Source organism: Rhodnius prolixus, unplaced genomic scaffold (assembly GCF_049639745.1).
Source record: "Rhodnius prolixus isolate KJV_2025 unplaced genomic scaffold, Rpr scaffold_6, whole genome shotgun sequence".
NCBI classification, from domain to species: domain Eukaryota; kingdom Metazoa; phylum Arthropoda; class Insecta; order Hemiptera; family Reduviidae; genus Rhodnius; species Rhodnius prolixus.
Window position 1 is genome coordinate 26,682,054 of NW_027411634.1, and position 25,267 is coordinate 26,707,320.

General features: G+C 31.9%; 1 protein-coding gene across 3 annotated transcripts in view; it reads left to right on the forward strand.

The window, feature by feature from the left end:
* LOC141461522 (uncharacterized) overlaps positions 1 to 25,267 on the forward strand; it is a 125,271-nt gene that overhangs the window by 12,645 nt on the left and 87,359 nt on the right. For all 3 annotated transcript variants that reach the window (XM_074142703.1, XM_074142705.1, XM_074142704.1), the window contains exons 2-3: positions 6,328 to 6,565; positions 21,149 to 21,273. In XM_074142703.1, coding sequence (XP_073998804.1) covers positions 6,328 to 6,565; positions 21,149 to 21,273 — 363 coding nt within the window. The remainder of the gene's footprint in view (positions 1 to 6,327; positions 6,566 to 21,148; positions 21,274 to 25,267) is intronic.

The following is a 25,267-nucleotide window of genomic DNA, read 5'->3' on the forward strand; positions in this document are numbered from 1 at the left end:
CGATTCCAGCTGCTGACCCTTAGATTTTCTCTTCCTAGGAGCTTCTTACAGCTCACTGTCCGGTGATGGACAGTGTTGTCTGTAACGAGAGAACACTGTCCGGAGGCCGGCAGTGCACCGTAAAAAGCTCCGGGCGCCAATAACCTTAGATGTTGACGCGCCTTAAATCATAAAAAATAATAATAAATGCACTTCCCAAAAGTTGTAGAATACTTCTAAAAAGATATTACATGCTAATTGTGATGAAAAAAACAATTAAATTTGAGATAGACTGACATTGTTGGTACAATTGTATATCCAAATAGCTGCAACACCTGTATGCTGAAGCTTGTTGGTAGAATTTCTATGATTTTACCATTCATTAATTATGGTCAGCACATGTGCAACAGCACAAGGTGAGCAACTCGGCCACAATTACAGCGCTCTACACTGCAACCCAAACATACATGGTGACATTATGGCATGATTTACGTTGAAAATGAATTAACAATGGCAATAGAAATGCCGTAAATTTTAACAAATGAAGTTCTTTCAAATGTAAAAAAGTAGACATGTTTTCTCTTAATTGTGTAATGCAATTACTTAAAATAAAACGGGTCACGACAAAAGTCGGGGGGGCACCAATTTCAACAACTTCTTTTTTTTTAAGTGCACATTGAATTATTTTGACTACTTTCGTTAATTTTTATTTGTTTTTTCTACATAGTAAACAAAAAACATTATATGGCAATTTTACCATTCTTTCGTACTGAATGAGTAAAAAGTAATTTCTAGCCATTGGAAAAAAGTTCGACCACAGAAAACCGATTTAAAACGTTAAAAAACTTTTCCCCTATCGGGCACCTAAAAATAAAAGTAAAAACTATACTTTAACTAATTATGAAAATCTGTAAATGAAATTATTGAAATAAGAAATATGCTATAAAAATAGACTCACTTCGTCGGCGTTCTTTCAGCTTTTTAATTAGTAAAGTTCTTTACTTTCTTTACCCAAGTACAAAATTAATTAAATTAAAATTTATTCATTTATTTTTGTTCGCAGGAAATGAACATTTTGCCTATTTTTTTTACCAGAAAATTTATTTTCAATATAAAACATTAAACAATCCCCATAATTTTAGAGTTATAGGTTGCTTTTTGAGAAATAATTTTTGTTTTTCACAAGCATGAATTCCTTCTTTCCTATCTAGCAGGAAAGATTGATGAAATCGCTGCTTCTTGTTCTTATTTTACGATGTAGAATAGACCCAATAAAAATTATCGAGAATAACCTTAAATAGAACTCACATCACAATTACATATTTTATATTATTATTATTTGGGAGACCAATTGGACGAAATGTTAGATCTATTATTTTTCGAAGTAGTATTGATGGTCTCAACAGTGAGTCTTATTAGATAAATGTATAGACGAACAAGCTTATAAATCTCTCAGAACAAAATGGGACTTTAGAATTCCTAAAATCCTTTTTTTTTCAATGATTTTTTTTTATAATAAAATTGTTACCTCTTCTATGCCACTCATTGTCTGATTCGCACCTTAGTCACTTCGGTTCTGTGATATCCACACTGTTTACCAAGATCCATAAAGTTGGATGAATGTTCACAATCCATTGCATGACCATAAAATGAATAAAGATTACCTCAAGTAAAGATTTCTGGATGTTTACCAGCCATGTAAGCACAATCAATTTGATAAAACTTTCAGTGAAGTCCTAATTCGGATAGACAGTGGCGGGTGGTATGTAAACGAAAAAAACAAGAATTGTTTCCTGTAATTTTCCGGTTTAGAGGAATTTTATTCATGTATCAACATGCATGGAAGCGTGATGAACATGAGTGTGCTTAAAATATATATATTTATTGTTTGAATAAAACGCTAGCTAAAAAAAATTGCCTTAGTTTCTTTTGCAAACGTAGAACTTTAAACGTTATTTTAATTAACCAGTCAAATTCAACAATTTTAAACGAAGAGATCAATATCTTAGCAGTGTAAAAGAAAGAAAGAATATAAATAACTACTGGCAGTTTGCAAGAAGAGAGTAGAAATTTTAATCAAGGCAGGGCAAAATTTATCACATTTAATGGTTATTTATTACCCTCCTTCCAGAATATCGACTCTGTTTCTTTTATTTTGATCTAGTCTGATTTGTCTGAATGACTCATAAAAAAGAAGTACGATTTTTTTGAATATAAGATATGATTGATCACATTTAAATGACTTTCTTTTTTTTAAAAACATGAAAACAAAAAAATTGATGAAATATTTAGACGACTTTCTTTACCCAAAAATTTATGTAATTCAATTTTCTTGAAACTTTAAATTTGTTTTCTTAAAAAAAAACAAACAAATTTTTTGTTTACTTCAATATTACACAAAACGCAAACATAATAAAGTATGAAATAAAATAATGAGAGCGTAATGTTTTTCACTTTTCCTGCAGAAGTGCACGCTGGATCAACTAGAAGAAAAGAAAATACCAAATAAAATGACATGCAATGCTAAGAAATAAAGTTTTACGTATTTAAATATAAAATTAAAATAAACCCAAGGAAGAAACACAAAAAATTAGAGAGTATAAAAAAAAAACATAAGCGTAACTTTATTACTTGGAAAAAAACAAACATAAAAGTTTATAAAAGAAACTTTTAATTTCAAGATATATTTATACATTAAAGAAAAAAATAAGGGAAATGAGTAAAATTTGTTATTTAAGATTCAAACATTTATTAAGAAATGTTCAAGTTCGTAATTACTCAGCGGAATACAAAATTATTTCTACAATCTTACTATTCAACATTCCTTGAAGGTCAGTTTACTCTGTCTTTGTAAGAGAAGGTAACTAATTCTTAAAATAATTTTTCACCAGAAATTTATGTATTGCAATCCATTGAATAAAATGTTGTCTAATTCTCATAGTCTTCTTTAAACAATATTAATTAATTTGATTTCTTAAACCTTCAATCCATGAAGAAAGAACTCTGAGTTACAGTGTGAATTTTTCACAGTGGATTGGAGGAAAAGTACAAAGTAAATAATAGAATAGAATGTAATAAAATTTAATTTAATAATAATCAAAACAGTAATTTACAGTAAAATAAAACTTTTTTTAAATAGATTCCCTGAACCGTCAAGAGTCCCAAATAATAAGTCCAACAGTAGTGTAATTATTACTCACTGGTTCAAAGACACAGACTAAGTTATTTTTAAAGTAAAAATATCGACAAAACAATATCTGTATGAGCACACATTTGTTCCTCACAAACAAATTTTAAATATATTTAATTAAAAACAGTACAACCGGTTCAAACTTTATTGTTCTCTACATAGATAGATCTCTACATAGATAGATCTCTACATAGATAGATCTCTACATAGATAGATCTCTACATAGATAGATCTCTACATAGATAGATCTCTACATAGATAGATCTCTACATAGATAGATCTCTACATAGATAGATCTCTACATAGATAGATCTCTACATAGATAGATCTCTACATAGATAGATCTCTACATAGATAGATCTCTACATAGATAGATCTCTACATAGATAGATCTCTACATAGATAGATCTCTACATAGATAGATCTCTACATAGATAGATCTCTACATAGATAGATCTCTACATAGATAGATCTCTACATAGATAGATCTCTACATAGATAGATCTCTACATAGATAGATCTCTACATAGATAGATCTCTACATAGATAGATCTCTACATAGATAGATCTCTACATAGATAGATCTCTACATTTTCAGCCTAAAACAGAAATAGCCAAATTTCAAGTACAAAATATAAAATTCTACAACTCTCTTCCTCTCTGCCCTAATCCTCTCATATAAAATCTATTCCATCTACCTTCCAGACAACCTACTACGTCGGCTGAGCCGCTCCTGGCCTTTTGACCTTCTCCAAGAATAATTACTGATATTTAGAAAGTGTGGTACCATATGGTAGTTTCTATCTTCACAATAACCATGTCATCGCAACCATTCTGCTGATTTAATTATTGTATTATATTGTATAGATTGTGATAAAATAAAATAAATAAATAAATAATAATTAAAACTGTCCATTATAGTGAAGAAAAAGAGGGTAGTGTACCAGCTTACCGCCCAAAACGAATTCGTTATAAATCTACATACGTACATTAAATTTACTGAGTTTATGAAAAAATTAATTATGATATAAAATAGATTCGCATATTTTTAGTTGGTTAAACGTAACTTCTTTACAACAAACACTCAATTAAAGGGCTACATTAAATTAGAGTTTGAAAATGAATGAGTTATAATTACAAGTACTATTTATTTGTTACTAACTATGTAATTTGTGCTCACGTAAGACGAATTCAAGACTGAAATTTCGTTTTAACTCCGTAATTCAAATTACAACAGTAAAAGACCAAATCCAACTTTCCCTTTTTCTTTTTAATATGCGAGTGAATGTGATGATTATTCAGAATAAAGATAAATCACAAGAATAATTTGGAATAGAGTTAAAATGAAATGCCTTTTTAATACTAACTGTGATGATGAGATACATCTTTTATTATTCTAACAGAAAAATATTTATGGGTGTTAAAAGGCCAGCACAAGGGTCTGTGACATCTAGTACATTCTATAAAATATGATTCTAGAAGTATTAATGAAATGTTGGGTACTCGCTGATTTGTGAACCTTTTGGCGTTTAATCAACCCTTATACTTAACTTTTAAAACTGTAAGTTTTTGTTAAGGAGATAATAATAAAATCTCAAAATATAATAAATCAACGACAGTAAAGAAGTCTACCGATTAAAAATTTTTAGCATTTTCATTTATTCCTCTTAAATAATATCTAAGAAATAGACTTGTAAATCCTACTGCTTGCGGTTGTGGATCGAATGTCGAAGAGACCGTCAATTGTCGGTCGACCTTAAAATAATTATTTATTAATTTTTTTTTAGTTACTGTTACTGTTAACTTATGTACTCTGAAACATTAATTGAAAAAGCTATCATGTGTACATTTTTCGCTAAGCATCTAGGACTCCACAGCTTCATGGGAAACTATAATGTATACAATTGGAGCCATTTTATTAAAAGAATCTCTCTCTCTAAAAAAAAGTGAAACATCTATTCAGAAAAGTGGCACTATTTCGGGGTTTTTCAGCTCTAAGATGTTGGAAGGTCAACTGGTAATAACCAAGTCGATTCAAAAAATATCAGCTATTTATTTGGAGTTTAAGATATTGTGTAAAAACACCTCTACCAGAACCTTTTCTAAATAAAATATTTCTTACTCAAGGTACCTACTCTAATCCGAAAATCAATAATGTTCAAAATACTTTTCTTATTTAGTTGTAGAAAATAAAAATGGACTTAACTCTTTTAAGTTCCATTTAAGGACTACTGAGTTTTTTCAACCTATGAATTTGTTAGCATTGCCTGTTAATCTGTTAAAGAACTACTTTTTAGTAGGGAACCGAAAACATTCATTCTCAAATATTTAAATAACATTCACTCAAGATTCTACCAGTTAAGAAAACTAAAAATAATATTTTTTGCTGATACAAGAATTGATTTAAGTACTTGGTAGATAGAAATAAATTGATAAAGTATTCTGTACTTTATAAGAAAATAAAGAAGAAAAGGTCCATGGAATTATTTATAGAGACAACACAGCTAGTTACAAAATGTAAAGAGAAAGTTTATTTGTTGAAAATACAAGCAACGAAGCTGGTTATAAAGATATAGCAAAGTATGTGCAACAGTTTGAAGAGAAAACAGTTTGACTGGAAAAACCTTCTGCCTACAAACACAATCCTTTAACAAAACTGGCAAGATTCAATCAACCATGTCTCCAGGGGAACTGATTCTATTCGTAAGAAATCATCAATAACTTGGAGTTCATACAACTTATTGTTCACTAAATTTTACTTTCCTATATTTTCTTTACTATTGCATCTACAGTCTTCAAATTTCTCTAAGTTCTAGACATAGTTAAAGCCTATAATTGTGATAAGATGCATAGAATTCCGTACAATTGAAATCGATATATTACGACTTAAAGTTTAACGAAAAAATGGTCGCTAAATTTTACTTTTCTATATTTCCTTTACTATTGCATAGTTTACTATTACATCCAAACTCTACTCCATATCCCATTTATTTAATCTAAAGTTTCTGAGGGAAGATTTTAAAAATTAAAGATCTGTGGAGATATTAAAAACAAAAACTGTTACATACAAAAATATTAGCGTTGTTAGAAGTAAAATCTTTAAAACACACTTTTTTGTGAATTTGCTGTAGAAAACTTTTGCAATTGTTTTTTTTTAGATTTGCTCGAATTGTAGCTGAAAGTGATCGATTGGGTATATCAAGGACGAGATTATGCCGAATGGTGGAGGCACGTCGGCCAGCCAAATTAACCAGATCTAGCTCCAAAAGGAAACTACCCATTTTTGTGTGCCTGGCTGTACTTGTGGCCATCATCTACAGAAGTGAATTGTACACGTGGTCTGGATTAACTAAATTATGGTTACTCTGGCATCGTAAAGATCCGCTTAATGAAAAGGTAATTGACAAAAATGTTTATAAGTTTATATTTCGTTATTAATTTAAATTAGAACTTAGGGATTCACAAAAACAGATAGCCTCCTTCGCCAAAATAATTGGTATTCAAGGTGCCCCCTAAACAAATTAATTTTAAAAAAATAAATAAATAGAAGATATAAAAGGCCACATTAAAATCTCTTTTGCCTCCTTAAATGCGGTAAACTAAAGTTTAATTTAATAAATAAATATTTAAAAAACAAAGAAGCAGAGAAAATTACAAGATAAAAAGAATTTAATACCGTCATTACACAAAATTACAACAATAAAAAATAAAAAACTGCTTCTTTTCATCTAGAGATTTTCTCTCCTTTTGTACAGTAATTTGTTTTTTTATTATATTGCTTAATTAATAATTAATTGAAGTAATGTTACTTGTGATGAATCGTGGTTTTATTTAGAAAACGTTTAAGCCCTTGATACAAAAAAATATTTTCTTCCATTTAATTCGGCTTTTAAAAGGGCCAAATATTAAAACTGTCAAATTACTGCAACACCGCTGATTATTAAATCTCTAAAATCATCTGAAAACTGAGCTTATAAGTAAGAAATCATTAGGCATAAATACTAATAATAGTTATTGTACATACAATTTCTTTTAACATGTTATTTTAACATCAAAATAATGGTTAATCAGTTGACATTCATTTTGGAAAATGACAATATACGTACCGCTTCAAAGGAGTTAAAGTAATTGCCTATTATGTAAGGTAGGCTTAACGTCAAACTGCTAATTTGATAGGAAAAAAGTATCAAATACCCTCTGCCAGTAATAATTGCAAAAAATGTCTCCAAAATTGTACCTGCACAGTCTTTTGAGAACCGTGTAACTTCAGAAAAAAAAACTATGCCTCTTTTCATCTCCTTCCAACTTTCATCTCTTTCTTTACTGAAGAGTTTTTCTTTTCAACAGTAAGGAACGTTCGCATCTCGTTCAATTAAGGGAACTACTGGGGAAAAGGTTTGGTTAGGTTCCTTCTCAAATGGCATTTTCTGTAATGCTCAATCCTAACTCTTGTATACTGTTAAACTGAGTCAAATGTGTTTCTAATAAAATGAACTTTAAGAATTCCTAAATTTCTTTATTCGATCGTTTGTTAATTTCTTAAAAAATGGTAAACTAAAACTTATACTTCTGTCATTGTTCTAGTAAAATTAGTTTGCGAACAATTCTTGGGAAGGGATTGGGTTCCCTGTAAGATTAAATTTCGGTGTAAAGTACAGTATACAATTATGTGGGTAAAAATTAATCCAATAGGATGCAAAAAATATTTTTTCTCACACTCGGTGCATCACACTCAGTTCATAAGCAGACAAGATAGAAGATACACCAACCTTATAGAATGTAAAATATTATATTGTCAATAAGGTAAACTACGTTACGTTATAAAAATGTCGCTTTAATACAATTATTTAAGCTATAATATATTATAAAATATGTTTCTCAGCCCTGTCCTAGTTCCTAGGTCAAAAGTTCGGCATAATTAAAAATCCTGACTGAAATTAGCATTATATTTTGCATTCTACAGCATTAATGAATCAGTCACCAACAAACAATGAACAATAAGGTAAAAATTGAATTGATCTGTGTTAGTTTAAATGTGATTTGATAGTGATATTTTAAAAGGGGAAATCAGCATCTTTAATAAAACTTGACTGATTTATAGATTCTGACATTTACAGAAAACTTTTAAATCTGATAGTACACATCAGACATACCTGAACAACCCTCTACACTACTCTGTACATATGCAGACGACACAGCCATACACAAGTACACATCCTTCATCAGCTTCATACAAGTTACAGACACATTTACATAAAATAGAATCCTGGGCAAAGAAGTGGCGGATTAAAATGAACCCACAGAAATGCCAGCATGCCACGTTTATTCTCCGGCGGGGCTCCTGTCCACCTGTCCTCTTCAACAGCAATCCTCTTCCTTGTACAGATCTGGTGCGCTATCTTGGGCTCTCATAGACAAGCGACTCACGTGGAACCCACACACTAGACTTAAAAGACAAGCAATGACGAAACTTGCGAAACTGCCTTACAGACTACTTGGACGACCCTCAAAATTGCCCATAGAACTCGAAACGTTTAACATACAACACTATTCTCAAACCTATGGTGGACTTACGGACTAGAGCTGTGGGGTTCAGCCAAACCTACAAACATACGGACTGTACAAGACATTTCAGTCAAAACTCCTCCGACAGATAGCTGACGCTCCTTTCTACGGTGACTAACCTCACTCTTCATAACGACCTCAACATTCTCTTCATAGACCAACTCGCTAAGACTAAAATTCCATACTACTCTCTCGACTAGCTCTAATCCTCTTGTACTGTCTCTCAATTCTTCTGACAACCCTAACACTCCTCGACGACTGAATCGCCAGTGGCCCCGCGACTTCCTTGTGGGCTGAAGACCTAAATTATTACTCTCCACTCTCCTTCTCGTATTCTCCTCCTCACATTCTCCTCTCTTCTATAGAGAGTGCTACCGCTGGGTAGTTTCTCTCCTCCTGCTCTCCTCCCGCACCAGTTCATCATACTCTTCATATTTACTTATTGTATACTGTATACAGATTGTAAATTACAAAATAAATTAAAAAAGAAAAATCTGATAGTATTAAAAAAGAAAGAATAGTTGCCGAATATAATCAATTGAACTGTGAAAAATTAATTTTATAAAAATCATCAGTAACTTGATCAGAAATCAATTCTCACAAATATGAACGATGAACATTTAATAATTGCTAAATTACAATTGATGGAAAACATCTCTCTCTCAGCTTCAGTAAATTTGTAAAGGAGACGAAGTTATAAATGAGACTGTTGTGAAGAAATGGGGTAAAACTGTTCTTATGAACGAATAAGAAACTTTTTGTCACTTTTATAATTGCCTTCTCTTGCACTGATTGGTTACAGCCATTGACAAATTGGAATTTCTCACTCTTATCAATAAAGGAAATAAAATTATTGTTAAAGTTTTTATTTCTCCGTCAGAACTGAATTGATTTTCCAATAATTCAAACATATCAAAGAGATTTAGAAGGTTAATAAAGGTTCTCTTTAATAAAAATTAGACTTAAAGATTCAAGAAAATTATTTGGGTAATAATAATAATATTAAAGTAAAGTAATGCCTATCATTCAGGCAGGCCCAACTACCAAAATAAGTGTCGTAAACGTAGGAACTTTTATTTAATTACAAGTTTAATATTAAAATAGTGAAAATCTAATTTTAAATGCCAACAACTCGATGGACGTCAAACCCGTTGTTTCTGTGAATTTCAATTGTATAATAAAAACATTTATCCATCTGAAAAAAGATCAACGCAATAATTCTGGTTAAGGGATTTCCATCTAACTCGGAATTTTAACAATTCATTTTATTTCTTTAATAACAAGAGTTAGAAGCGTTCAAGCGTACGTTTTGCAGAAACAGAATTTCAATGAAAAGTTATAAAACTGCGTAGTTGTATTTTTAATATAAATTGAAAATTGTTTGGAGCAACTTTCAAGAAAATCTCTCTCAAAAAAAAATGGGGGAAAATCAATACAGTAAAGGATTCACTTGCGGCTGAAGATTTTGCAAGGTCAGATCACTTGGTGAGATTAAATCAATTAATATAGGTAGTTAGCTCAATAGTTAATTTACTAATTGGGCTCAATCTTCTAATCCCACGAGCACCTTAATATGTTTATTATAATTAATGCATTTTACCAACATAAATTGCAATTGTTCGAGAGGTATCTCATAAGGGGTTACCATAAGAGATAAGCTCGTCCAAGATAATCTGGTGAATTAAGCTGGCATGACTATATGTTTGTTTAATTTACAAAAATAAACATAACCACTACAAGTAATTACAATATACAAGAAGTTTTCTTTTTTAAATCTCTAATTTTCTAATCCGTTGCATACATGCTCTTTGGATACTGAATCGTTTCAGCTTCTGCAGTCTACCATTTTCTATCTTATATAATGTGCGCTGGAGAAATGAGGAATGTTAAAATTGCGAAGCTTCTGAAACTAAAATAAATATTTGGTGGATAAATAATTAATATAATAAATAATAATAAAACAAATACGTGGATCATGGAACCTTAAACTTTTTTTTTTTTTAATCTTTTATTGGAATTTACCATTGCAACAGTTGTTGAAACAAGCAAATATGGTGAAAGAAAAAAGAAATAAAAGAAAATCATGAGTGGAGAAGGCACCCAGTAGTACCACTCCAGTAGTGTGCTTTGCTCTCACGATAAGAGAAGATCACGAGGCCATCTTCTCTTCAATCTCCTTAGAGGATTACCTGGTAATGTGGAGGAAGATGTTCTATGAGAGGGTTAGGATGAGCTGCTGTAGAGGAATGAAATTTGAAGAAACGAGTGTTAGCAAGATCTGTAATGAAAGGAATTTTGAGGTCATTATGGATAGTGAGGTTAGATACATTGACCGGAGCGTTAAGAAGTTTTCGAAGTATATTTGACTGTAATGCCTGGAGCCGTAGTGAGTTGGAACGCTTAGTCAATCCCCATACTTCGATGTCGTATGACCAAATGGGTCGCAGTAACATTAGATATAAGAGTCTTTTGTTATGTAGGTTAAGTTTCGATCGTTTGTCAAATAGTCTGGCGAGAAGTTTTGTAGCGTTGGTTAGTTTCTTGTCTATTCAGTCTAGTATGAGGGATTCTATGTCAACCGTTTGTCTAGGTGCAGTCCAAGGTAGCGTACTTTGTCCACAGTTGGTATAAGAGTTTGGTTCAAGATGATAGGAGGTAGGATTTTCCGTCTGAGAGTAAATACTATAAACTTTGACTTCGTAACGTTGGTTTTGATTCTCCATTTGATAAGCCAGTCCTGTAAGTGGTTGATGTGGGTTTGTAGAGCTAGTGTAGCGACAAGAGGATCAGAATGTGGAGATAAGATAGCAGTATCGTTAGCAAAGGTGGAGAGGATAGTATTTGGATGTTGAGGTATGACTGCTGTATACAAGGAGTAAAGAATAGGAATTCTCAATCGAATCCAAATTCAATTCCTTGTCATTGTCTTGAAGATTTGAAGAAGCAGACAAAACTTCTGTCACAGTTTTTATAACCGCTTTATTTCGCCTGCTTTGAACTTATTCCAAATAATGGAAGCTTAGGATTAGATCTGACAAGACAATAAAATATGGATTACAAAGCTTTGAAATCCTTGCAATGGCCTAAATATAGACCCTTCCTCACACATTTAGCTGCCTTCTTACGGTTTCGTCAATGTGCTCTTTGAATCCCTTGTCCTTGAACATTTCAAGATCCGTCAACTACGAGGTTTTCTTCCTAGTGAAAGTGATTGCTGCACTTTCCTTAATGTTTAGCCCCAAGCAATTCTTTTCCGACCAACCATTCAGGTAATAGAGGTGGTTTTTGAAAACTTTCATAAATGCTGCAGACATCCAGGGTCCAAATTTAGATTATTGTGAAACTCCCAAAGTAACCAGCTGTTGCTAGCTACATGCCCAATCCGATCTAAGAACTTTCCCATCAAATCGCTATCTATTCCATTATGGCATTGTGCACGATCTCTACGATTACTTTTCCCTGTGTTTTTGCTTAAGCTTAAATAATATCGCCCTGAGTATCAAAACAACAGCGCGCTGAAATCGGCAGGTCACTTGGAAGCTTCTTACTGTTTTGTCACTAAATAGGACACAAGTAATTGCCCACCTCTAGGTAGATTATAGTCACAACCAAGTTGTGTCTCTTAAGATATAACCATCAACCAACCTTCTAATTTGACAGCCCTACCGGATAGTTTTAATTAGATAGAAGTTAGCTGTGTAACCAGGAAGAACAAGGTTAATATTCTCGAAAGATGTTCTGTCTTTACAGGCAACCAACCACATCTTTTAACATCATGGTCGTGATAGATGTCTTCTTAGTAGTTGCAGGTTTCCACAGTCACGCTTCGTGGATGGTGTCTTGTATTGAAAGGCTTTCAATCAGCAAGAGGCAATCCATCAATAATAATTATTATTCTTAGCCAGCTATCTGCAGTTTTGTATCTCATTTTAATAAATAAGAATGCTGAGTGTAATTCAGTTTCAAGCTAATTCAGAACCAAGGAGTTTTACTATTCAATGCACTTCTAAAAGTTTCTTCTTCTAATACACTTCCTTCTTCTTTTATTTACTGTAAATAAAAAATTCACAATGCAAATCGATGGGTACCTATCCGACTAGATGTTCTTGTGAAAAATTATTTGTTATTTTTTTTAATGATGAAATTTTTTTAATGTTTCACAAAATGAAAAATGTTTAAAAAGTTATCTCAATTCTCACTAACTAAAACTTAATTTTTATAACATAAAAGTGATCTCCAAGACGTGCTAAGAAAGTTGATGTAATGTCCTGTAATGATGTCTTAAACTTTCTGTTGCTTTCTCACGAAAGAAAAGTTTAAAAGCTGCTTTACTGTTTAACTTATTTTTAAAATTAGAAGGTTTAAAAAATGAAGAGAGACATTTTTTTTAAAAAGAAAATTGAATAATATTTTTGCTTTTTCTCGATCCTTACAAAAGAGATAAATCTACAAAAATGTAGATTTTCCCTTTTCAATTTTCACCAATAATAAACATTTTGTGAGTAAGATTTATCTTTTTGGATATTTTGGCCATTTTAAGTAAACAAAATAATAATTTAACTGTACACAAGAGTTAGGATTGTCCATTACAGAAAATAGCAGTAAGGATTTATTAAAGAAAAATCTAAAACTAAGCGATTATTTTTATTTTTATTTTTTGATATGCCATCGATTTCTTTGTAAATACTTCTCTCCTAAATTCGAACTACTCCATAGCCTGTGATTAAAAAAGAATTAAACACTGAGTAAGCCAATACTTATCGATCTACTCTCACAAAATGATATCATTTTTTAGCAAATTATGGAGACGTTCCTTTTCTTAAAATATCTTCTGTATTAAATCAGTAGATATAATCTTCTAATTAGGTAAATCCAATTATAACGCAATTACAACCGTCTAATTAGTCATGTCTTTTGTAAATGATTCAGAGAAGGCAATGTTTTCTATGTTCAAAATCCTAATTAGCCAATCTAACATTGGAAAAGGAGATTTTAAGTCTTACTTTACAGCCAGGTGTACAAGATTTTAACAATTTTCCACGACTGCTTTTTAAACTTACGTCTAATTGTTCTCAAAGTAGACTGATTCATAACTGTTGGTTTATTAAATTAAGCATCATTTATCATTATAGTACTGTGTTATTACCTGGATTTAAATCAGCCTATAATTTAATTTTAAATGTTCCCATGTTAACTAAAAATTACCAGTAGTTGCATAAGTTTGATTAAAGTAAAAAAAACTAAACAAATTATTTATTGTTTCATAAATATCGTTAAACACTTCTTGGTTTCTCAAATTTAATAAACAAGAAATTGTTATCTCCTTTCCATAATATGGACACTAATAAAATAAGATTTTTTCATGGTTTTGCAGCAAGAAAAATGATATATTTGTGCCACCATTAATAGAAACACATTTCAACTCAGAGTGCAACTCAGAGTGATATTGGAATTTCATCCATTATCGAAAGCAAACTAATTAGTTTGGTGTATAGTTTTCTATTCTTTACTTTATGTTTCCTCGCTACACTTGTTGACTACCAAAATCGCTCAGGGATACAACGGTTAAAATCAATCAGATTATATAAAATAAAATCAATCATAGTTATTAGATACGTTTTAAGCTCAAGTTTACCCATAATTACCGTGGTTTTGACGTCATGAACAGATGGCAGTGACTAGAAATTAAGACGAGATAAGTTTATTGTATAGAATGCTTGCTATCTAATTTTTGGTCCTCGTGAATTGTTGAGGGTGGCTCTATCATGCACAATCATGTTTGAATAGTACTGAGATCCACAAGATTAAATTGTAAAGTAGTAACATCCAATAATAATATTGTTACCTGTATAATTTCTACTATTTTCCTCTTAGATTCAGTTTCAACAGCACTATATTCCTACACTTCATTAGTATAAATTATATTTGCCCAGGATTAAGAAAATGTTAGGTAAGAAGAAGACCTCATTAACACTCAATATATACAAATGTAATTCATTCATTAAGCTAAAAGCAAAAGGATTAATTAATAATCTGATCAAAATGAACCTTATGAAAAGGATTTTAATTAAGTTCAAAATCAAAAGAAAATAATACACTCGTTTTAATTAAAATGAATAAAGGTTACATTTATAACTTTCCATGTCAGTGTACATAAAACATGATTGGTTCTAGGTAAGGAACGGATTTTTATGTATTTAAAAATGCCAAATATTTAATTAAAATATGCATTTATTTTCGTCAATTATGTGGAAAATATGTGATTTTCTTAAAATATTTAAGAAAAATGGACATTTTTTTTTTATGAAAATGGAATTTTTTTGGGGGTGGGGCAAGTTATAATTATTTATACAAGAAAAGAACATTTTTACAATTTATAATAATTTATTAGGAACAAAATAATTTGTTTTCACAAGTTATAATGATTTATACAACAAAGAACATTTTTACTATTTATAAAAAGATGTGTTAAATTTTCAATTTTGAAAACTTCACTCTTCGAAATTGTTTGCAACCACATGAAATTTCAAATGTTGGAACGTAAAGTGACGACGATCTGCGCGTAAGATGCACTTGTAACGACTAAAAGATCGTTCAACATCTACAGATGTTATAGGTGCCTTGCTGAAAGAAGTTATCTCGTTGGTTGTAAAGGGGTACACGATGTTCTGAGGTGACTTCTGTTCCACTGATAATATCAGAAATCTGGCAGATGGTCTCCCACCCTTTGTTCTTGCTCAGTACTTCTACCAGTTTTGATCTGATCAGATCTCCCTTACTCCCAGGTATTCCTTCCACCTTTTCGATGACTTTTTTTTAACGTTGGACACGTTTTCTGTCAGTCGAACATTTTGGGACTCAAGTTGGGTAATGGCTTGTGCAAGAAATACGCAATTGTCAGAAATGAATGCAAGGTCGTTCCTTAAATTAGGTTTCTCGAATAAAGACTTGGCTGTATTTATCGCTACTGCTTCGTCTTCGAGATGTGAAAGGACATTCTTGATTTTATTGTAGTTTTCATAGTAATACTGAGCTGCTTCCAGCCAAGTACCCCATCTTGTCAATATTGGTTCTGGTGGAAGGCACAAGTCTGGATAGAGATCTTTTAGCATTTTAATGCAACTTGGTGCTTTTAAGAACACTTTTTAAACCACTGTGATTCACAGCCCTACAGTCTGTGGTTCACAGTTCCTGTCAACCACCTCCCAATTATGAAAATATGCCCAAAATGAAAAATATGTACATATTTTGATTAAATATGTAGAAATATTTATTTATTTTAATCAAATATGTATAAATATGCGATAACATCCAAATATGTGGAAATATGTGAAATAAAAGTAGACTCAAACGGCTTAAAAAGTGTCAGTATGAATACTTCTAGTTGAAAAACGTCTGTAAATTGCCTAGAAAAAAATATGTAAATACATACGAATCCGTTCCCTAGTTCTAGGAGTATAAAATTTCAAATTAGAATTTGAATAATCTTTTTCGTTTGAGGAATATCTTTCAGTAGAATTTGAATATCTTGGATTAAATTTACTTACTTAATCAATGGAAAGATGCTCTCTTTTTTTCTTTTACTTCCAATTTAGAGTGATCTCAAAAGGCAGCTTTTGCTTTCATCCACAAACTACTTTTTATGCGATGGTTCGGGCAGTAATCTATCTCGCCAATGTTAATCATAGACAGCACCTCTAATGTTTCTGAAAAAAATGTCTGATATTAAAAGCCTATTACATTTTCAGGCAATTTTTTTATCATTCATTTTCTTTATGGGAATATCTTTCTAATATCATACTCAACTATTTATTTATTTAAAAAGTATAATTCTTTTTATAAAAGAATACATTGATGAGGTTGTAATATGTAAAAAGTTTTCTACAACTGTTTTTTTTTACTATTATTTGTCAGTGGGGAGTTGTCTTCAAATTATTCTGTTCTTTATACCTCAAAGAAAAACAATTTCAGCATCAATCCTTGTGCAGCCCTGATCTGGGATATCTACCGTCAAATGGTCCGCATTCAAACTAGAACATCTTTATTAGGAGCAAGCTCTTTTAGTCTCGTATATGTAATGGTTGAGGAGAGAGTTGTTGGTTGTTGATGTTGATGGATAAATAACACTTTTAGTATCGGTATAAGATATTATTTTTGTATGTGACTGACTGCCAAGGACTGTATACTTTACACTACAAGAACAGAACAGACTGACTGACGTGGCTAAACGTTGTGTACAATTGAAGTCTAAGACTTTGAACCGAATCTTCGAACTGAATCCTCGAACTGAATATCGAACTGAATATTGAACTGAATCTGAATATGTATCTCTGAATATATCAGAATTGAATCCTCTTTGACTTTCCTCTTGTTCTTATATACCTTCGCCGAGCCTCCCCTCTCTGTGTGCCAAGGGGGCTGACTCTCTCCCTCTGGCTAGAGTGGATGAGTGGTGGGGTTTCACTACCCCTACGCTAGAGTGGATGAGTTGTGGGGGGTTCACTACCCCTACATATAGCATTCCAACATCAGACTTGACGTGACTACAGAAAAGTCCAGCCTGATTTGTGAACGCAGCCTGACTATCCAAAATTGTTTAAAAAAAAAACCTTTCACCAGGAAATCGCAAGAGTGGGCAGCATAAGACTCAGCATGGAAAACTGTGGTTTTCAAGTCTCACAGGAGGCCGTTCCAGCTCTCGGTCAATTGTGGACATATCCTTGCAACATCTTAAGTAATTTCATGTATGTAATTCATGAAACCAAATCTCCCCTAGAAAGAAATCTTAAATAAAAATTATAGCTTAAAGTTTAAGTTCTTAGCACTCTATCAATAGGAAGACCAACCGCAAGAATATTTCCTAAATATCGCAATAAATGGTGGTATACGTCCATCCAGCCAAAATCAAGCTTGTCTAACTATATAACACGCTTTCACTGTTAAGCTTCACATCTCCAAACAAAGAGGGGAGAAATGCCAGCCAAGTTTCCCCTAGCAGCTGTGGGCGTCTTCCCAGGGTTGGTCTTCCTGACAATCCAAACTTTGAATGTTCTTAAGTAGCATTAAAACTTTTTTACCAGTAATGTTATTCATTGAAGAAAATAAAGTAATAGCGTTTTTCCTTCAAAGAATAGAACATTTAGGGTGTCAAAAAATAAAAAGGTGAGAGCCTATTATTCATGTTTACAAAGTATTGAATTGAAATACCAGTAGAACTCAGTTGATGTTTGTCATTACCAACAATAATTATGAAGGCCCATTAAGCTTACTTGAGCTATCAATCATATTTGTTTAATAAAATAGAATAACAAATAGAATAAATCTTTTTAAATAAAAGAGAATTTTTTGACTAGTATATTATAAAAATTATTTCGTGATAGATAAATAAGATAAACTTTATTTAAAAAATATGTACATATCATACATAAGCATAAAGAATAAGAATGAGAAGAAACATTAAACTTTCCTCATAATGCTTAATGTATGCAGTGGAATGTAGTTTCAGCTGAAGGTTTTGGATAAAGGAGAGAACATGGAATTATGGCGGAAATCCCACGGAGATGGTCGATACTGGCACGTTGAAGAGAATTAGTCGCAAGACTAAAGAGTCTGTTTTGATTTGTCTAACGTTGCTTGATGTTATCATTACAAAGTTTACTGTGCTCTGAACTTAGGGACCTAAGAAAGCACCGAACAGGCAGGACCATTTCTTCTCCTGAGTTTAAACCCGATATGTGGTTAATCAAAAAGTGATCAAAGCATTATCGAGCCTAATTTTTCTATTGAGAATCTATCTACGTTAAGTAAAAATTATGGAATCAATTTTATTAGTATTTATTTTAATAATTCATTTATTACAGTATTCAGTCTGCTAGCAATAGTGTCGATTCCTCCAGGATGTTGGGTATAAGGCTAAATTTGTAACCTGTTCGGGAAGAGAATTTAAAGATAAATATTACTAATGAATAAGGTGACCAATTTTTTTACAATGAAAAGGAGGACAAAAAAATTTAAGAAAAAAGTACAACGAAAATAAGTGAAACATTTTATTAATTCAATAATTTACAAATTATGCTTACTATAATTATTTAATTAAACGAGCATTTTTCCATTGAATAGATATTTTTTGTCAATATGTCATTTTTTAACAGTATATTGGAAATTTCGGAGCAAGAAATAACCTTCATATTGAACTTTACAGTAAGTGCTGCAACTAGAGTGTCAACATTCAATCTTGATTTCTCACTTTGCCAAAAATCATTACCCATTGAAAAAACTCTTTGAACTGCTGCATTTGTTCCAGGGCAGCACAACGTAAATTCAACAGGAATTACTAAATTTTCATAGGGAATGTGTTCATTTTTGAAATGGTTAAATATTTCCACCCATCTTTTATCAATTTCAACATGTTGATTTTCCCATTGTTCTAATTTATCGGAATTTAAATATACAGGGTGTCCCAAGCTATATGGATAACGACTTTTTCTCGGAAACTAAGATAGCTAGAAAAAAACTAAAAAATACGTGTTCCCTTAGTTTTTTGTTAGGAATCCAAATTTAATTTGTAAATTTTTTTCGGTGCTTCCAGAAGCAAGATTCAGGCACCAACTTCATTTTTTCAAATGGGAAGGTGGGGTTTTTATTTCAGAAATAGATTCCTCTATTTTTTTAAGGAAAAATTTACTTGAACGGTTTTTTTCTGTGAGCGATATTTTAGAAGTTATGAATGAAAACATGATTCTTATAAGAATTGTCAAAATGATAACATTATAACGGTTTTTTGATTGAATAAGAAGAAAAGTACTATTTTATTATAAATTTTACTCCTCATTAATATTACAGATCATGCTCGAACTGGCCTCCACCATTAGAGATGCATGGACATGCACTTTCCTGCCAATTGCCCCTTACTGCCAAAGAAATAGATTCGGCTTTAACCGACGAACAGGTATCTATTATTCTCTGCTTTAGTTCATCTACAGATGCCAACCCGGCTTGATTCAGATGCACCTAGATATATCACGCCCATCAAATTGCCTTTCGAGAAATCTCTTTACATGCCTGATGGTGTTATATCGAAACGGGGGGCTATTCAATGACCATCTCGTTCACCGGATTTGGTCACATATGAACTATTTCCTTTGGGGATACCTGAAAAACAGGGTGATTATTCATAACTTTCTTTCTTTCTTTCCTTATTTCTGCTTATCTAAAAGCATTTCTAAATCTAGGTGGATCAGAATCAAGCCGGGATTGCATCTGTAGATGAACTAAAGCAGAGAATAATAGATACCTGTAACTCGGTTAAGTATTTCTTTGGCAGTAAGGGACAATTGGCAGGAAAGAGAACGTCTATGCATCTCTAATGGAGGAGGCCATTTCGAGCATGATCTGTAATATTAATGAGGAGTAAAATTTATAATAAAATAGTACTTTTCTTCTTATTCAATCAAAAAACCGTAATAATATTATCATTTTGAAATTTCTTATAAGAATCATGTTTTCATTCATAACTTCTAAAATATCGCTCACAGAAAAAAAACCGTTCGAGTAAATTTTTCTTTAAAAAAATAGAGGAATCTATTTCTGAAATAAAAACCCCACCTTCCCATTTGAAAAAATGAAGTTGGTGCCTGTATCTTGCTTCTGGAAGCACCGAAAAAAATTTACAAAGTAAATTTGGATTCCTAACAAAAAACTAAGGGAACACGTATTTTTTAGTTTTTTTCTAGCTATCTTAGTTACCGAGAAAAAGTCGTTATCCATATAGCTTGGGACACCCTGTATATTCAGTCTTCTAATTTCTTCAAACAGACAATTGTCATCGATTTTAATATCAGGCATTTCTGTCGATAAAAACTCAACACAATTTCTGAATACAGAGATTAACATATCGAAAAGGAGGACAGGTAGGAGGACATTTTTCGAGGGAGGACAGAACCTACAAAAGGAGGACTGTCCTCCCTAAAGGAGGACGATTGGTCACCTTACTAATGAAGAGTATATTTTATTCTATCGATAATGGTGGAAATGTGCCAATCTGTCAATAGTTGGATACCATTATTTCCAGGGAAGACAATAACGAAACCTTCAAAATAACAAAAACTTCTTACTTGTTTATAACTACATTTTTACCCCTCTTTTCGAAAATCTATTTAAATCTTCGTCTCATTCACAAATTTACCTAATCAATGAGAGATTTTTGCCCATCAATTACAATTTGAGAAATTATGAAATGTTTCCTTTGTTCTTGTATTTTTAGAAAATCCATATTTAATTATAAATCTATGTCCGGAGTTAGTGTATTTAAAAAAAACAAATGATTTCAATTTTAACTCGCTTAAATTAAAAAAAATATTGTTATTTCATTTTATCATAATTTTTTCTTGACCAATAGTGAAAATTCTGTTACAGTGTACAGTGTGGATGCCGGACATAGTGACATCAGCTCTGAGACCTCCAGTTAACTGTGACATGTGCCGCGAAATTGAATCTATAGACAGAGTTGCTAATATCACTCCAAAACAGTTTGAAGAATTGTAAGTATTATTTGTTATTTATCTTTACAATAATACAATACGAATTAGAAGATTTTTTGATTTTCATTTAAAATTTTAATCTAGGAAAAAATAACGTGATAAATAGATTTCTCAGGTGCAGATAATGTAGGAATCTTGTTCTTTCCTATGGCTGTAATACCATTCTATATAGACTTAAGGGTACTTTATAATATTTTGTTGGCTAAAAAGCTATCTTTATGGGAAGCTAGATAATGTGGCGAAGGTATTAGTGCAATATAAGATAATATTTTATTTTTTACTAAAGTTCTTTTGTTCTATCCTTATGTACAATGGCGTCGCGAAAATCTTAACAGATTTAATTGTGGTTTTCAACTCGTAAAAATTTTGGAACGCCCTCTTGCAGAGTGTTCAAGCGGTTACAAGTCACTTCGTCGTTCGATGGCAAGTCAATTTTGAAACTTACACACCCTAACAAAAATGCCTCTTGCAGTGGTATAAGAAATTAATAATATCAATAGAACGTCAGGAAAGAGATTAGCTTAGTGGTTAACGTGTACTGGATTCCAACGCGGAGAACAGGTTCGAATCTAGCTGCTGGCTTTTAGATTTTCTCTTTTTACAGCTCACTGTCCGGTGATGGATACTGTTTTCTGTATAATGTCCGTAGTGCATTGGTAAAAGCTAGGAATTTAAAAAATCCATAGAACGTTTTTCATCACACTCCCTCTTTCAAACATATTCCTAGGCAGTCAAATAAACCGTCAGTTAAAAAAAAAAAAAAAAAAAAATGGATAGTGTTGCTATCTAGCAGCAAATGTCAGAAACAAAATTAACGTTGCTAGATACATATTTTACTTACTCTAAATTTAAATCAGTAACGTTCATGGAGGATGACATTAAACATTAACGCAGCATGGTTTAACTAGTTTCTATATTGCCATGGACATTTACAACTGCAAGAAGTGTCTGCGCTTATTTGTTTCCCACGAACTAGCTCGACCCGTTAGTGACCTAATTTGCATAATCACATTTCAGTAAATGCTAATTTAAGCTTGTACATTAGTTACATAATTCTATTCTTAGTTTAGAATTTAATTCAATTTAAATTCTCTTTATAAAATTTGAACGCAAAATTTTGTGGGGCGTCCTTTGTTTTCTTATCACCTATATACCAGCAATGCCATCGCGTTATGGAAGTAATCTGTACTTTTCTTGAGGATAATAATATTGCACGGGAGTTTTTCTTATTGGCCTTCAATCACAACCTGCTCCTAGAATTGCTTGCTAACTGAAAAGCACCCTGCCTACCTGTAAGATTAAATTATTAAAATTTAATTTATATCAGGGATTGAGGGAGTAATTATTTAAGAATACTATGAAGTAATCAGTGGCTTATAACTTGCTTGGATTGCATTGCAGATGTTTATATATTTCCAGAATTTGGTATTTTTGTACCTTTTAAATTTTGTATAGTGATATTCATAAATCTTAGCCGAATGTTCTATAAATGTCGCCACTGATAAAAACTATTTCTAACTCCTTAAAACTTGATTTATCATGACCGCAATAAGATAAAGGAAAAATGGGAAGCAGCGTACATCATAGCATCAAAAATCCTTAAGGTTCAAGGGTTTTTATGCTGAGCTAAAGGAAGAAAACATGCTGTACTTATGCATATGTCATGCACGGTGACCCAAACGTTGCACTACCATTTATCATCTTTAATTTTATTTATTTATACACAAAACAAAACAGCCAAAACCTAACCGATCTACTATTTATAATGTATTATTTATGTAAAATTTATATTTAATGTAATGGAGAATATTCTTGGTTGCTTTGTAATTTAAGAAAAATTGTTTAAATGTGGTAATCTTTTAAGAAATATGAAATCTCTTAGCAAGAGAAATAATGATACCATTACTTTAATATGATTTCAAGAAACAAATTTTTCAACAGATTTTAAATCTTCAGTTACTGCGAATTAAAGTCTGGGAAATCAAGAAAATTCTATTTATAAATGTCTTTGTGTATAGCACCAATAGAAGCTACTTAGTATAATATGAAATTTATTTAAGTGTAGCCCATAATTATTTTTACTTGAAAGTAGGTTCTTAATAGTGTGATACTTTTTTTTGTAAATTTTGAGTTGAAAACTCTTTTACCTTATTTTAACTACTTAACCTTACACCTTATTGGGTAGACTATTTGATGATGTGGAAACGATACAGTGAGAGTTGGTTAGCTATGGAAGCTCTAGTTTGACTGTGTGAATAGTTCAAATTGTTGGTCCTATATTATCTGGATCGTGACATGTCTACGTCTAGTTTTAGCTTTGTTCATTACAATGGAAATCATTCAGGTCATTCGAGTGGCACTCGAATTCTCAGCACTAGAGCTAACGAACTGCTAGTCACCATTAGCGAATCCTCCATCTGCTAAGTGTGCTCTAAAATAATTGTTTTGAGGCTTTTAAGTTTTATGCTTCTTTTTTTTGCTGCGAAAGTAACTGCAATTAAATTCTATTGATTTAAGAAAGGTTATAAATGAAAACCTTCTCTGTTGAAGATTAGTTCAACAAATTAAATTAGGTTTCTGATTTGATTAGGTTTCTAATTAGATCAGGTTTGTACTATATAATGTTATATGTCCTAAATTGTGCTTTGTTTGATGAAGAGTAGTTTACGTTTTGTGTAGAGAGATCTGTGTTTTATTAAATTTAGTTTTGAATTGTGTGAATTCTTTTTTAACATCTGACGTCATTGGTACCTTCAACCTTTTTCAGTGCACTGTACGTTCAAGACCTCCTCTTCATTTCCGGATTAAATTATGCGTTTTTTTGTAATTTATTCTCATAATGAATGAATTTCCTCATCATCAAATCCCCCTTGCCCTAGGCCACCACCAACTGGTGATCTGGTTTATTAAATTGGCTAGCCCACGTTTCTGAATTTTCAAAATCATTCCTCCATAACTCTTTTCAAGAACATTTTAAACATGGTAGTAGCAATCCCATCTCAAGGCTCTTAAAAATCCTTCATTGTCAGTCAGCTTATTTCCGTGTTTAACCCTACGCTTAGGTTTATATTTTATTTTAGGTAAATTCAATTTACTTTTAAATTAAACTACAAGAATTATAACGTAGAAAGAGATGTAATGGAATTTTTATTGTTTCTCCAAGTCAATTATGTCGCAATGTAAAGTGGAGTAAAGTAATTTTGCTGAATGTGTTGAGGACCCTAAGGAGAAAAGAGAATTTTCTAATCTCAACTGGAGCAGACAATACATAAATCTTATTAAGTTTAGCAATGAAAACAATGCGATTGAGATCTGCAAAGAAGGCAATATTCCTATCTTTTCATTAATTTTAAATTGCTCTGCTCCTCAGTACTAGCTTACATTTATTTCATATTTATTCTAAATCTTACTTATTTTAATGCAAAATTTAGCGATTAAATAACAAAAATGCTGTTAAAATTCTTAAAATAAAGAAAAAAAATTGTTCTGAACTTTTTCAAGACTTTGTCTTGCTACTATTCCCAAATTTCTAGTATTCACATTTTATGCAAAATTGAAATTTCAAAACAAATAGTAATCTTTCTTAAAACGTGAGATATGTGCCCCTTTTATTTTTACTAAAGATGGCTTCATTATTGCCAATTTCTGATGCATTTCGTCAATTTGGTTACAATACGATTTGGCATTGATGGTTTCGCCAGGATTCATGAAGCTGTAATGAATCAGACCCAATGAAGCCCACCAAACAGTAACCATCACCTTTTTTTTGATGATTTGGGAGCTTTGGAAAATGTCGTGCTGCTTCTCCTTTGTCAAGCCACTGTCCAGAGCGTCTGCTGTTGTCGTAGAGGATCCACTTTTCATCGCAAGTCACAATTCTGGACAGAAAAGAATCGCTGTTGTTTCGGCGAATTTCATAGCGCTGATCTTTTTGGCGGTCGTTTAATGTGTGAGGAACCCAACTTTTAAGGTTGATTTGCTGACTTCGAGTTTC